Below are 16,094 nucleotides of genomic sequence, written 5' to 3'. Positions count from 1 at the left end.
ACCGGCCGTGATCCCCGGCTCGAAGACTTAAAGCGAGATTCCACCGCGGTGGTGGGGGCCTGGTAGCGACGGCTGGCGCCTGGAAGCCGGGTCGGAGTGCTCCGAGCCTCCGCGACCGCCGCGCGGGGCTCCGCTCTCCTTCGCCCTAGCCCGGAGGCCACAGGTCCCGGGAGTGTGGATTTGATGAGGCGTTGGCAAAGTTCCAACATTAGGCCTACGCTTGACTTCACTGGCGCCCTTCCCGGTGGCCCTAACCGACGGTTCACCGTCAGGCTTGAGCACCCTAAGATTCACGTTCTGGACCTGCTTCATGCATTTCCTGGGCGCCTTGAGGGCGCATTCTGGAATCTAAGGCCCTGAGCCCTGTCCTTAGGTTGCCTTTGGCCCTGTGTGCCTTTCTTCTGGTTCAAACGCTTCTTCCCTGGTCCCCAACTCGCCCTCCGCAAGGAGCCGAGCCCTACAGGTCTCCATTCTCAGAAAGTCGGCGCGCTCCACCCGGACTTCCCCGCAGAAGCTAGGGCGGTGGGAAGTCGACGTTTTTCCCCTGACAAGCCTCGCCATCGCTAGAGATAGGATAAGGCGGAGACCATAACCTGGGGCCATTCTGTCTGCCCAAATCCTCCCTGAAATTGTACACAAAATAGAGCGCCTCTCTGCAGTTTTCTGGGGGTGAGGGGAAGGCCCCCCAAGCTTTCATCAGATCTCCCAAGGGACCCAGAAGGATGAGGTGGGCTAGCGCAGGATCTGACCGGGTAGCTTGCTCCCGGGAAACACTTACTTGTTTCTCTGACAGAAGATCCCTACTTTACTGACCCTGGGCTAAAAATTAACACCCCGGCCCCCACCCCCCATGCGCCTGGCCCGGCCGCCGCCGCGGCGCCCCACTCAGAGCCGGCCCAGAGAAATCTTGGCCACGTTGAGTTCAGAGGAGCCCCACCTGCCTGAGAACTAAACCTGAGCTGGGACCTGAGTCCCTTGTGCTGACAAAGGCCTAGGGGACTCGCTGCTAGGCAGGGAGGGCAGGGGAAAGAGGGAGGTCGGAATGACGGGCCCTCAAGAATAGGAGAAAAGGCCACTGGGATCTAGGATGCCCTAGAAGACAGCTCTCTTCTGGGAAGCTGAGTTTCTCTGCCGGGATTCTGGATTTGTTTCATTATTAAGGGGAGGGTCATCTCTCAGGGAAGAGACTGGCAGTGACTGGTGCCCCCTGGAGTTGTGTTTGTACACTTACACTACTGTAGGGGGTGCCCCTCCGTCCTACAACCACCCACCTTGCTTTTCAGCTTGACTCACACAGGAGCCCCCAGAGCCTGGCCTCCTGGCAAAGGGAGTACTACACAGAATCCCCAAATTGTCCAGAATGGCCCCCTCCTGCCATCGCCCCAGAGCAAACCCTTTCCCCAATGCTTCTCTTCTTATTCAGATTCTTCCAAGTCGGACACACCATACCGTTAGTAATAAAGAAAGCCTTTCCAACTCCTGGAAATAACTCAGTCCCCCCAGCCCTCACCCAATCCTTCACTTCCCTATTCTGTTTCAGGTGCTGAGGAACATTTCTTCAAATCCCAGATCCACCCAACCCGGCCTAAAGGGCGGATTCGGAGAATAATCGGGTCCTTTCCTGTGCATCCATCCTGGTAGGATTTTCAGGCTAATGTTTTGGACAAATCTCAGGCTGCAGGAGCGAAAGGAGTCTTCCGAACGCGTTGCGGGCCCTTTAAAAAGCAGAGCGGGATTTTTTTTTTTTTTTTTTTGAGCCGTATGACTATATTAGGTGACCCGAAAGTGCTCATCGCTCCTGTCAACGAGGCCCCCGGCCCAATGGCAGGCTGAGCCCCCCTCCTCCGGCCTGGTCCCGCCTCTCCTGCCTCTTGCGCCCCGCACTACCTGCCGCCCGGCCACATCCCGAGCTGGAAGGCGGGTGCGCGGGCGCGCGGCGGGCACCATGCAGGGAGGCTGCCGGGGGCCGTGGGCAGCGCTGCTCTCTGCCGCCCACCTGGCGCTGTGAGACGCGCGCTGCCACCATGTTCCCCAGCCCCGCGCTAACGCCCACGCCGTTCTCGGTCAAAGACATCCTGAATCTGGAGCAGCAGCAGCGCAGCCTGGCCGCCGGGGAGCTCTCCGCGCGCCTGGAGGCCACCCTGGCGCCCGCCTCCTGCATGCTGGCCGCCTTCAAGCCCGAGGCCTACGCGGGGCCGGAGGCCGCAGCGCCCGGCCTCCCCGAGCTGCGCGCAGAGCTGGGCCCCGCGCCCTCGCCCGCCAAGTGCTTGCCTGCCTTCTCAGCCGCCCCCGCCTTCTATCCGCGTGCCTATGGCGACCCCGACCCTGCCAAGGACCCTCGAGCCGATAAGAAAGGTGAGGAAGAAACACAGGCTCCTTCTCCCCTCTGGGGTTGCTTTCGTCCCCAAACCTCGCGGCCAAGAAACTCTGGCTTGGGTAGAGGAGAGGCGAGTGCCTGGGCGGATGGTCGAGCAAAGGGGGCTCCGAATGTGAGAAGCGAGGTTGTCGCCAGGGTCTCCTCCCACCCCCGCCCCACGCTTCCAGTCGGAGGTTTAGAGGAAATGCTGGATCGTGACGATCAGAAACAAGAGACCGGAGAGAAATATATATATACTTTCTTGCGGCCTAACAAAGCCCCAGGCGGCGGCAGCCCCGCTCCTGGATTTGTTATGAAGTTGAAGTTGAGCGATCCGTTTGTGGTAGACAGAACAGAGGGAGAGAGAGGGAGTCTGTATATCGGTTTTTTTTTTTTTTAATCTCTTGAGGGTCTTTTTGAGGATCTGACGAAAACCGCTAAACAGAAATCAAAATGCTGCACGCCAGACATACTTTTGCGCACAATTGGAGCAGGTCCAGGACCTTCTATAGCCCACCCGTTACCCGGGGTGGCTGGGGCCTTTCCTCCTTTGTGCCCTGAGAGTGGAATGTTTGAGAACAAGGATCTTGAATTTAAAATGGGATACTCCGGACTCTCAAGAATCTGACTTAGCAGCTTTATTTTTCCATAACAATTTTCCCACGCGGCCAGGGCCGAGAGGTTCTCTCCTGGAAAAAGTTAGAAAATGCCGCGCGACGAAAGGCGTGGGGCAATGGAGGAGACGACTGGGGAAGTCGGCCGGATCGCCGCGCGCATCCCGAGGTCCAGGGGGAGGCTTGCCCGCCGGTGGAAAGGGCGCGTCGGGGAGACGGTGGCCCAACGCGGGGTCCGCAAGAACCTGGGGAGGCCGGGGGCACTGGCTGAAGGGCCGCCGAGAGCCCAGAGGGGCTTTCTGTGATCCTACAAAAGTTTGTCTAGTTGCAGAGGGGAGGCCTCAGGAACAGCTGCCGGAGGGCACGGCAGCTTGAATTGGTCACTACCGATTCAAATTCAATTGGAATCCAGGGACGCCTGCCCACCCGCTGCTTTTTGGGCGCTGCAAAATCTCCGCAGCAGTTGCACGGGAGCCTTTGATAGATCACCAAACCAACACCTCTTGGCCTTCTGTTTCTTCGGTTCCCGTAATTTTGAGATAGTGCGACTGACCCTGGTGTGAGGCCTAGGTCTCCTTCAGTTAACCTCTCAAACCAAAGTAGTCCTAATCTAATTCACCCCAGCGCATCACTTGGCTTTATTTTCTTTGCAACCTGAAGTCGTTAAGTCACTGTCCATCTCTTTCACCAGAATGTGAACCAACCCGAGGGCAGGGACCTGTCTTGTTTTGTCCTCCTGTGCCTAGAGCCGTGCCCGGCACATAGTAGGCAGTCAACAAATGTTGGCTGTCGAGCGGAAACCGAGCAGTCGCAGCGCCCAGTGCAGCCGGCAGAGTGACCCGTAGTCAAGCTGGGGGCTCCAGGCAGGACGGGGTGGCACCCACTGGGGCTCGTCACCCGGCGGGAGCTCGGGGGTGTCGGGTCGCTGTGACCCAGCGTCTCTCTGCCACTCTGTCCCCCCTCAGAGCTGTGCGCGCTGCAGAAGGCGGTGGAGCTGGAGAAGCCTGAGGCGGACAGCGCCGAGCGACCCCGGGCGCGACGGCGGAGGAAGCCGCGCGTGCTCTTCTCGCAGGCGCAGGTCTACGAGCTGGAGCGGCGCTTCAAGCAGCAGAGGTACCTGTCGGCCCCGGAGCGCGACCAGCTGGCCAGCGTGCTGAAGCTGACGTCTACGCAGGTCAAGATCTGGTTCCAGAACCGGCGCTACAAGTGCAAGCGGCAACGGCAGGACCAGACTCTGGAGCTGGTGGGGCTGCCCCCGCCACCGCCGCCGCCAGCGCGCAGGATCGCGGTGCCAGTGTTGGTGCGCGATGGCAAGCCTTGCCTCGGGGACTCGGCGCCCTACGCGCCAGCCTATGGCGTGGGCCTCAACGCCTACGGCTATAACGCCTACCCCGCCTACCCGGGTTACGGTGGCGCGGCCTGCAGCCCTGGCTACAGCTGCACCGCTGCTTACCCCGCTGGGCCGCCACCGGCGCAGTCGGCTACGGCGGCCGCCAACAACAACTTCGTGAACTTCGGCGTCGGGGACTTGAACGCCGTGCAGAGCCCCGGGATTCCGCAGGGCAACTCAGGAGTGTCCACGCTGCACGGTATCCGAGCCTGGTAGGAAAGGGACCGGTGTGGGACGCCCCCGACCGATCCCACCTCTAAAGAAGGGCACCGACTCTCGAGGAGAGGGAGGGCTCCCGACACGATCCTGCGTCCCTCGGATGTCACATTCACTCCCGCGGAGGCCTCGGAGCTTTACCTGCCCCGTGCGCCTTTGTCTCCACGCGAGGGAGAGTTTGTGGTCGGGTTTACGGAGCTTGCGGTGAGTGATCCCGCAGCCTGGTGCCTTAGCCGTCGCCCCGGGAGTGCCCTCCGAGAGCCCACGGGCATCCCCAGTCTGCCGAACACCGGCCAGTTGGGACTGGGAGCCCGGGCGCGGCAGGCCTAGCATCCGGCCGCCTTTCCTCGAACCTGGGCCGGGCGCCCGGGCCCTTGCTGCCTTGCCGCTGCCCCCACCCCCGGTATTTATGTTTTTACCTGTTTCTGTAAGAAATGAGAATCTCCTTCCCATTAAAGAGAGTGCGCTGATCCTCCCGTGTGTTTCATTCAGCTTCGGTGCTTCAGAAACTGAATTTTGGAGGGCAGAGGCAGCCGGCCTTGAGTTGTAGGGATGGGTATTCACTGAGCAAATTGATAATAATGATAAATAAAGACTCACTGTGCTGGGTCCCATGTTAGGTGCTTTCTGGGATTGCTCATGTAACCTTCAACAATCCGACAAAGGGAGGTCCTATTTTAAAGTTTAGCAGACTGAGGCCTGGAGAGGTTTAATGACTTGCCTGTGAGCAAACAGCCAGTACTGGTAGAAATGAGGTTTGCTTCTGGGTCTCACTTCAGAGACTGAGGACACTGGCCCAGAGGTCTCAACCTCACCTCCTTAACCCTACTAGGTACCAGGCACTGTTCCAGGTACTGGGCATTAAATGGAGGGCAAAGGCACCTAGGCCCTATGCGATCGGAAGGCACCGGAACTCATCCTGCTTAGAAGAATGCTGCAGCCCATTTTATAGATGGAAAAGCCCAGAACCAAAACCTTTGTCCAGCTCCTCAGAACTCCCCAGCCCAAAGCCGTGGCCCGGCCTCACCGGTTTCTTGGCTGGGCAGAATGCAGAGCCTGGACCACACAGAGGTGTCTGGCAGACCGTGCTCACCTCCTTCTGTGGTTAGGCCCCCATGAATTCACGTAGTCAGGGAACCCTTCTCCCCCACTTGGCCGCCTCTCAGCATTTAACGAATTTTGCACTAGTCCTCACCAACGAAGGTTGTTGTATAGATTTTACAGATGAGAAAACTGAGGCTCAGGGAAATCCAGCTAAAAACCTGCTCACTGTGGGAGTTCCTTGCTGCCTTCCCCTGTTTTTTCATCAGTAAAATAAAAATAACAAAAATACTCAGGTCCCGCCAGTCCTCAGGGGCTCGGACCTGACTTCCAAGCTCCTCTACCTCTGGCTCATCTACCGCCAGCCTCCAAAGTCAAGAGGAGCTAATTCAATTCTTTAAAAGGGAGGAAAAAGGGAGGGAGTCAGGGACTTTGTGTTCCTGTGGAATGTGGGTTTTTCTGAATTTTGCCTGGAAAGTACAGGCCTGGCTGCCTGGTCCCAGAGCTCTTGGTGGAAGACAAAACATTGCTCCCGGCATATCCTAATTCAGTGCACCTCTTAGGCTGGGGAAGAGTCCTCAAGCCGGGCCTGGGGCCATCCTTCTGTCGAAGGGAGGGACCGAGCCAGGAACCAGGCAGCTCTGCCAGTGCCTGTACCGTCCTCTATTCCTCAGGCTCACCCCACTGCCTTTGGGGATAGGGGAAGATGCCAGGAGATTCTAGGCGCTAAGAGCTGAGCTGGACGCAGCTTGCGATTCAGGGATGCTGGGGTGTATGCAATCGACCATTGCAGGGTTATGGGCTGTACTCTGTAGGGAAGTGGGAAAGGCTGCCTCAGAGCTTGGCTCGGGGCCCTCGGACTTGAATGTCTCTGCTGTAAAGTCCAAGCCGAGGACTGCGGGGTGGGGAAGTGTTCAGCTCAGCACTTGCACACAGCCTCCTGAGCCCACGACCCTACTCCGAGATGCACACCGCGGTCCCATCTCATGGAAGGGCACCCGGAGGCTGTACCAGACCACCAGACCAGCTCTTAATTCAGACAGCCCTTTCCTACCAGGCAGTCCCAGCAGGCGGCCTAACTCACACAACCAGGGAATCCTTCGACCTGGAGCTCATCCACATTCTCACCCTTAATTAGTGTCCGCCCCCCACTCCGGGGTCCTGCATGTCCGTGGGCCTTTCTCATCTTACACTCGTCTACGGTAACATTAGAGAGAAAATTTTTTTTTGCACAACGTTATACTGCTACGGTTTTTCTATGATGCCTCTGTCTCCCTCTTTATCATCCTTCAGGGAGCAGCTGAGTGACCCCAAGGTCTCTCACAAACGGATAATAATGGCTGGCTGGCTTTGGGCTCACTGAAAGCCAGGACTCCGGGCTAAATGCTTACCGGGGTTCTCTAATCTAATCCATCTTAATTTGCAAGCCAGGAAGCTGAGGACCAAAGGTTAAGGTAATGGTCAAGGTCATACATTCCCTAAGCGCGGAACTGGGAAACCCACCGGGCAGATACTGAAGGGCGGGGGTGGGCGTGGGCGTGTTTAAGAACCGAGAGCCCGTTCACGTCGCTCTTCAAGATGCAGCGGGACGCTGCTCCCTGCCCCGAGCGAGCCTACGTTCTCACCAGTGGGGTGAGGATCTCAGGCTCGGTATCCAGGCTCATTATGGAGTAAACTGTAGTGCGCAGAGCCCTGGGAAGCGGCACACGGCTCTCGCCAGCCGAGGGTGTTGGGTCTGGGAGCCAGGGGCATGAGGGTCTAAGGGTCATTACTATCTTAAACTAATGACGCCCGCCTTCCCATAGCGACCCCTTCGCAAATCAAATCGGCAGTATTTGTTTTGTTTTCCAAGTATTCTATAAACGAAGTGTGCAGAGTGAGAATATTCAACCAGGACAGAGAAGTGAGAAATGCTGGGGACCTCCGAGGTGGCAAAGCCCGCGGAGATTAGTGCGGTACAGGCGGACTCTGCATGCCCGGAGTGCCAGGGGCGCACCTCGGGAAATAGTTATACTTAATAATTTTTTTTAAAAAATCAGCCACCCGCCGCGGTTAAAAATTAATGAGATGATAAACCGTGACATTAAAAAGAAAGACGCTGGCTCCGCAGGCTGAGGCGGAGTGGTTCCCTCAAGCCCAGCGCCGCCCTGCACCAGCCGGCGGGCGAGAGCCCAGGCTGAGGGTCCCCAGCACAGAGGCTGGGCCACCACGCCTCTCCCCTTACCGCCGAGCTCTTGCCCAGAAGTCCTCTCGCTTCCTAGCGTTATTCCCAGCGAACAGACACAGGTTTGGCCAAATCAGAATAGCTCCCGTTTTATTTTGTATAGATTCCCCATTAAATCGATGTCATGTGGCGTATTTCAATACCTGTATTTAAACGAACGCTCAGAGCACGCAGGGTTCCCTGGAACTTTACGACTTGACAGCGGCCGGGAACCCTGGCCGCTCCTTGGCAGGCACGCCCTACGTGGGCCTGCCCCTCGCTTCCTCTGGGAGGTATTCCCGGCTCAGGCCGCGGGCGCTCCACTGCGGGAGCCAACAGCCCGGCAGCTCCGGGTCTTGCTGACCTCCCTGCTAGACTGGGCTCCTGGAAAAAGGGGCCAGTGGCTTAGATTTCATTTATAACTCATGGAGCTTCCTGCGGTACAAGCACTGTCCTAGCTCTTTACAATAAACCCGGGACTTCCCTGGTGACCCAGTGGTTAAGAATCTGCCTGTCAATGCAGGGGACACGGGTTGGATCCCTGGTCCAGGAAGATCCCACACGCCGCAGAGCAAGTAAGCCTCTGGGCCACAACTACGGAAGTCCACGCGCCTACAGCCCCTGCTCTGCAACGAGAAAAGCCACCGTAATGAGAGCGCACCGCAACAAAGAGTAGCCCCCACTCATCGCAACTAGAGCAAGCCCACGGGCAGCAACGAAGACCCCAAAAATACAATAAACCCATCTAATCCTATTTTACACCTCTGAGTTCTGCTGAGGAAATAGATGAAGAATGAATCTTAGGCCCAAAGAGGAGGAGTAGCTTGCCCAAGGTCACACAGCTCATTAATGCCAGAGCTTGGTTTCAAACCCAGGCAGTCTGATTCCGGAGCCCAAGAGCAAGGTAACATCTCATGCCCAGTTCAAAGAGGAGGCACAGAAATGTCTGTCAGCAATCCCACTACTGGGCATATACCCTGAGAAAACCATAATTCAAAAAGAGTCATGTACCAAAATGTTCATTGCAGCTCTATTTACAATAGCCAAGACAGGGAAGCTACAGATGTCCATCAACAGATGAATGGATAAAGAAGATGTGGCACATATATACAACGGAATATTACTCAGCCATAAAAGGAAATGAAATTGAGTTATTTGTAGTGAGGTGGATGGACCTAGAGTCTGTCATACAGAGTGAAGTAAGTCAGAAAGAGAAAAACAAATACTGTATGCTAACACATATATATGGAATCTATAAATAAATAAATAGAAAACAGTTTTGATGAACTTAGGGGCAGGACAGCAACAAAGATGCAGAAGTAGAAAATGGACTTGAGGACACGGGGAGGAGGAAGGGTAAGCTGGGACGAAGTGAGAGAGAGGCATGGACATATATACACTACCAAACGTAAAATAGATAGCTAGTGGGAAGCAGCCGCATAGCACAGGGAGGTCAGCTCTGTGCTTTGTGACCACCTAGAGGGGTGGGATAGGGAGGGTGGGAGGGAGGGAGACGCAGGAGGGAGGAGATATGGGGATGTAGGTATACGTATAGCTGATTCACTTTGTTATAAAGCAGAAACTAACACACCACCGTAAAGCAATTATACTCCAATAAAGATGTTAAAAAAATGTCTGTCAATTGATTAAAGGGTACAGTAATAATATTAGCTAACAATTCTTCAAAGATTTCTAGGTGCTAGGCGTATCAAGCATATGAGGTAAGCACGACTATTTCTCACTGAGGGCAGAAGAGGAGACTGAGGCACATAGAAGTGGCCCACCCCACATCAGGGCAGCTGGGATTCCAGGGGGCCCATCTGTCCCCCTTGCACCACTCTGCTGCTTCTCAGGAGAGCTTACTGCAGAGGCAGGTAGGAAGTGAGCAGGCCTGGTAGGCCGGTCACCCAGAGCCACCACCCACCCTGCCCCAACCCACAGCTGCCGAAGATAACAGTGGGGACGATTGCCTAATATCTGTTCTTGCTTCCTCTGTGCCAGGCACAAGGCTAAGTGCTGAACCTGCAAAGCTCATTCTGTCACTTCCCAAGGAGGAAACTGAAACCCAAAGGAGTTAAGGACATTGACTACCAAAGGTCACTCTGGTAGTGTGGCCCAGGGAATCCTAGATGGGAATCTAAATGGCTCCACTAGAAGCCCTGGCTCCTTTTTTAAAAAAATATTTATTTATTTATTATTTATTTTTGGTTGCATTGGGTCTTGTGCTGAGCGCGGGCTTTCTCTAGTTGCGGCGAGCGGGGGCTACTCTTCGTTGCGGTGCGTAGGCTTCTCATTGCGGTGGCTTCTCTTGCTGTGGAGCATGGGCTCTAGGAGCATGGGTTTCAGTTGTTGTGGCACATGGACTCAGTAGTTGTGGCTCGCGGGCTCTAGAGCGCAGGCTCAGAAGTTGTGGCACATGGGCTTAGTTGCTCCGCAGCATGTGGGATCTTCCCAGACCAGGGCTCGAACCCGTGTCCCCTGCATTGGCAGGTGGGTTCTTAACCACTGCGCCACCAGGGAAGCCCGAGCCCTGGCTCTTTGAAGCACTCTCAGCAGTTTCCAGACTTGCCTGAAGACATAAACTGCTGGAGGCTGGGACAAACCCAACCCCCTGCCTGCCCCAGCTCCCTTGAATTGGCCTCCCTGGGGACATCACCTAAAAAACCGCCTTTGTAAACAGGTGATCTTCATCATGTGGCAAGTTGGAGAACTGCGTCTTTCCCAGAGGCCCCAGTTCCTTCAGGCTCCTCTCCTGATGGCCTGGGAGAAACTGGAGTCAGATTTCCCCTCTCCAGGCCCTGCTTGTCCATCTCAGCGTCTCTGTGTGTTTGCTGGGATCCAGTGGCTACAGCACAAACCCAGCAGCCTGGGGACCCTGGGAGGGCAGAGGGGGGCAGAGGGAGGGAAAGAGGAGGGGGGGGAGGTTAGGAGAGGTACTCTGGGACACACTTGTCTTGGCCCAGACCACAAAACCACCCCTGTGGCTTATGCAGCCCAGTACCTGCCAGCACTGCATAGGAGAGAAGATGAATTCTGGGGGACTCTTCAGAGACAGTCTATCTGTTCTTCCCAGATCCTAAGCTCCCCCGTGGAGCCCCACAGGAAGGTGAGTAGGGGCGAACCAACCTCCACAGGGGTTTACAGGGTGCCAAGCTTTCCATCTGGCCCTCTGTCCACAGGAGGCTTAAAAGGTTTTTGTTATTTACCCTGTTCCACACTTAAGAAGCAGCCAAGCTGAATTCTAAAACCAAACCCTCTTCTTTCCAGCACACCCCAACTAACCCTACCCCACCCAAACTCCAGCCTACAGAAATCTCACTTGCTGCTCTGTCTCACATTAACTCCGCCACTCACCCCAAAGAAGTTTCCTTTGTCCTCAGCTTCTTAGGGGAGGTTTGTCACACAATCCTGGCACATTCCTGCCTCAGGGCCTTTGCACTGGCTGTTTCCTTTTCTTGCAATGACCTCCCCCAGATATCTGCCTGGCGGATGCTTCATCTGTTTCAAGTCTTTACTCAAATGTCACCTTATCATGAGGCTCCTATTTAAAATTGCACCCCCTGTGGAGAAAAGGGAACCCTCCTACACCGTTGGTGGGAATGGAAACTGGTGCAACCACTATGGAGAACAGTATGCAGGTTCCTCAGAAAACTAAAAATAACGTTGCCATGTGATCCTACAATCCCACTCCTGGGCATATATCCAGAAAAGACAAAAACTCTAAGTCGAAAAGATACATGCACCCCAATGTTTGTAGCAGCACTATTTACAATAGCCAAGACTTGGAAGCAACCTAAATATATATATATATATATATATATATATATATATATATATATAATGGAATATTATTCAGCCATAAAAAAGAATGAAATAATGCCATCTGCAGCAACATGGATGGGTCTAGAGATTATCATACGAAGTGAGGTAAGTCAGACAGAGAAAGACAAATACCATATGATATCACTTATATGTGGAATCTAAAAGAATGATACAAATAAACTTATTTACAAAACAGAAATAGACTCACAGACACAGAAAACAAACTTATGGTCACCAAAAGGGATAGCTGGGGGGCAGGAAGGGAGAAATAAATTAGGCATTTGGGATTAACATATACACACTACTATATATAAAATAGATAAACAACAAGGACCTACTGTATAGCACGGGGAACTATATTCAAGACCTTGTAATAAACTATAGTGGAAATAAATCTGAAAAAGAATGCATATATGTATATGTATAACAATCACTTTGCTGTACGCCTGAAACTAACACAACATTGTAAATCAAATATATTTCAATTAAAAAAAAGAATTAAAACAACTGTAGATACAACTATATTTATTGACTATAAGATGAATTTATTTTCCTAATTTTTCGTTTCATTTTCTTCAAGACAAAGTCCCAAACTAATTTTTCCTTTTTTTTTCCCTATATTTTGTTTTCACATTTTGTACTCTATTTTAAATAGCCCTTTTTTCTGGCATGAGTTTTCTTTAGAAAATGATCATCCCCTGTTTTGTCTTAGGACAGAACTTTCTCTTATAGTCTTGTATTTGAAGTTCCTCCTTTCTATCTGGTGAACTCCTACTCATCCATCAAGGTCCATGTCATATGGCCCCCCCCCTTTCTGAGAGCATCCCCCACTGTTAGAGAATTAACTTTATAACTTGGTAATCACTGTTGTATCTGGTGCATCTCTATGCCCACAGTGCTTAACAAAGAACATGCTACATAGTAGGTGCTCTCATCTGACAAATGAATGATTGAATAAATGAATGAATAAAGCCTGCCGTTGGGAAGCAGTACACCCCACAGAGGCATCATCTCCTGTACTTCCTTTCTGTAACAGTCATGGCATTTGTAAGTCCTGTTGTAATTCTCTCTCCACTGGTAAACTGTGGGCTCCATGTGGGAAAGACAGCGTTTGTGTGCTCACCCTGCACAGAGGCTGATCATAGCAGGCAGGTAATAAATGTGCACTGCCTGAATGAACAGATTTATTTATTTTGATTTTCAAGATAAAGAAATGCACTTCTGGAAACAGAATCTTAAAATGTGCCTGTTTGCAATTACTCACCACCTTCTCAAACCCCGCTCCTCCCTGGCAGCCGTGAAATTCATTCAATACATACTTATTAAATAATCTGAAAGGCACTGGTGAACCCACCGGAGAGTAAGATCCCTGCCATCATGAGTTTCAGTTCTGGTGGGGGACAGACAATAAACAGATAAATACATATATAAGACCATTTGAGATTTTTATCAGTACTGAGAAGAAAATTCAGCTGGGTGATATGACAGAGGGGGCTGGGGGGGTAGCTGAGGGGGAGGGGGAAGAGGTATTTTAGACTTTGTGGTCTGGCAAAGCCACACACTGAAGGCGATGTTTAAGTTTTGAATGTTTAGATGCAGCCGCCATGGGAAGATCTGGTGAAGAGAGTTCAAGGCAGAGGGAGCAGCTTGTGCAAAGGCCCTGAGGTAGGAATGACCTTGGCATGTTCAAGAAACAACAAGTGTGGTCAGAGCTTAGTGAGCACTTGGGTGGTTAAGTGGGTGGGTGGAGGAATATGATGTGGGGTCGGAGAGGTCAGCTTCATAGGCATGGGACAGATTGATTTATCGGTTATAAGTCTCCACTCCCCTGTATAGTATTTCCACCCCTACCCAAACTTCTCTGACGCTTGACTTTGGACTTGCCCATGGGAGTTGCTTTGATGAATAGATGTTAGCAGATATGACACAGGCAGAGGCTTGACATATGCTTTGCTCTCGTGTTTCTGCCATCGCCATGGGAAGAAACTGCTCTGCCAGCCCACTGGTCCAAGGAGGAAGAGAGACACCTGGACGTGACCTATGGGCCAAGCCCCCAACCTCTGCCAAACTCCAGCCAACCCAAAGATGCGTGAACAAGAAAAGCTGATGTTTTCAAGCTACTGCATTGGTGGGCAGGGCTGTTTCACAGCATTAGTGTGGATGCAGTTAACTAATAGAAGGCCATTGCAGGAGGTGGGAGCGTAGTTCAAGGGTAATGAGAAGCCAGCCGGGAATGCTTCCTTCCACGGCCCGTAGATGGCGGCAGGTGGGCAGCCATGAGGGCAGTTCACTCACTCTATTTGTCCTCCTGTGGGACACAGAACGTGACTGCATTTCCCCACTACCTTAAAGTTAGCGTGGCCATGTGACTTGTGAGCAGAAGCAATATTAACGTGTCACTTCCAGATGAAAAGCTTTAGGAGCCAGAATATTGTTCCGTCTGTCATTCTTCCTCTGTCAGGGCAACCAGTAAATCTCGTCTAATTCCCCAGACTTCGCTACACTTCCACTGCTCCCAGCTTGGTCCAGGCTACCATATGTCTCACCTGGGTGACCACAGTGGCCTCCAGCTGGTCTCCTCCTTTTCATTCTTGTTCCCTGTGTTAAACAGAATAATGGCCCCCAACAATGCCCGCGTCCTAATCCCCAGAACCTGTGAATGTGCAAAAACAAAAGCAAAAAACAACAAAACAACGACAACAAAAAGCAAAAACCCTTGCAGATGTGATTAAGTTAAAGGTCTTGAGATGGGGAGGGTATCCTGGAATCTCTGGGTGGGCCCCATGTAATCACGAGGGTCCTTATAAGAGGCCAGGCAGCGAGAGTCAGAGGAGATGTGACGATAGTAGCAGAGGTTGCAGCGATGCAGCCAGGAGCCAACGAATGCAGGCAACCTCTAGAAACTAGAAAAAGTAAGGAACAGATTCTCCCTGGAGTTCCCAGAAGGAATGCAGCTCTGCCGACACCTCGATTTTAGGACATCCGGCTCCGTTACTGTGGGATAATATATTTGTACTGTTTTAAGCCCCTAAGTTTATGGTAATAGAAAACAAATGTACTTCCCTACAGTCTGTTCTCCACTCAGCAGCCAGAGTGATCTATCAAAGACCAGAAATCGGATGCTGTCACTTCCTGCACAAGGCCCTCGAGGGGTCCGTCCCCCTTGCTTGTAGGGGACTCTGAACTCCTTGCCTGGGCAGCTGGCCTTGCCCACCGCTCCAGTCCTGTCACTCACTCCTGGTCACCGGCTCCTGCCACGTTGGCTTTTCCTCACCTCCTTCCTACAGATCTCTTCCTTCTGCCCATGATATTCCTCGCTTCACTTGTAGCCTGTATCTCCTCCTCTTCCCACGGGACTCGGCCTGAATGCAGCTTTCCCAGAGGACTTTCTGAGTCCCAGTCTAAACCGGGTGGTCCCGTGTCCTCTATTTCAGCAGCCTTATTACAGTCTGTTGTTACACGTTTGCAGGTGCACTGTGTACTGCCTTCCCTTCTAGACTGTAAACACCACGAGGGCAGGGACTTTGCAATCACAGCCAGTACTTACTGAGCAATTACAAAGTGTCAGGATGCACTTGCAACATCATATTGAATCCTTACAATAATTCTGTAGCTGGACACCGTCCTTATCTTTGTTTCACAGATAAGGCCCAGAGTCTTAGTGCACAGGACACCAGGAGCAAGGGGCAGAGCCAGGACTGAACTCAGCACCCAGACAGGCTGGTCCACAGCCCATTCTTTAATTCACTAGACTCTCCTACTTCTGTTTGATTTCAAACCTGACAGCGTTTTCCCTCAAGGAAATGCACTGTTTGGTCCTGCAGGAATCATATTCAAAGCCAGAGAACCTGGTTTAAGCACTGCCTTTCGAAGAAGCTAATCGTGCCCCTGACTCCCGCCAACCACATGCTGGGCCATCTTCCCCTGGTGGATTAAGGGGCCTGCCCCTCACAGCTGTCCAAGCTGGGGGCTGACATGAAGATGCCGGAATTCATCCTCTGCTCTTTCATCCGCAGCCTCTGGGGCCTGTGGTCCGGAGTCCAGTGTGGGGTGGGCGGCAGAGGCTGCAGCAGGTGAGGCCTCGCCAGCAATTAGCTCCCATGCCCAGACACTTACTCCTTTTTATGTTCCTAATCTTTTTACTGGAAACACTCTGGATTTTGTTCTGAGCTGTTCTGGGAACATCACCCTCTTCAGAGGGCACTGGGAAGTCAGGTGTTTTCAACACCAAGATCCCCTTGGAGAATGGCCCCCACTCTGAATGAATAAGTTCCAGAAACACCACCACTAGAGAGAATGGGTGGCGTTAACAGAGGACGCCTAAACAACAGGTTAAGAGAGAATTGTTGCAACAAGAGAAAAAAATAGGTAAATTGGACGTCATCCAAATTAAAAACATTTGTGCATCAAAGGGCACCATCAAGGACTTCCCTGGTGGCACAGTGGTTAAGA

The 16,094-nt window shown here is 52.7% G+C and overlaps 1 protein-coding gene across 1 annotated transcript; it reads left to right on the top strand.

Moving 5' to 3' along the window:
* Positions 1-2,024: 2,024 nt before the first annotated feature.
* Positions 2,025-4,576, top strand: NKX2-5 (NK2 homeobox 5). Its single transcript, XM_030829883.2, has 2 exons — positions 2,025-2,355; positions 3,936-4,576. The coding sequence occupies exons 1-2, from the start codon at positions 2,025-2,027 to the stop codon at positions 4,574-4,576; spliced, it is 972 nt and encodes a 323-aa protein (XP_030685743.1).
* Positions 4,577-16,094: the final 11,518 nt, after the last annotated feature.

The sequence above is a fragment of the Globicephala melas genome, chromosome 3, assembly GCF_963455315.2.
Source record: "Globicephala melas chromosome 3, mGloMel1.2, whole genome shotgun sequence".
NCBI lineage: Eukaryota > Metazoa > Chordata > Mammalia > Artiodactyla > Delphinidae > Globicephala > Globicephala melas.
This window is presented reverse-complemented; position numbering and strand designations above follow the sequence as displayed.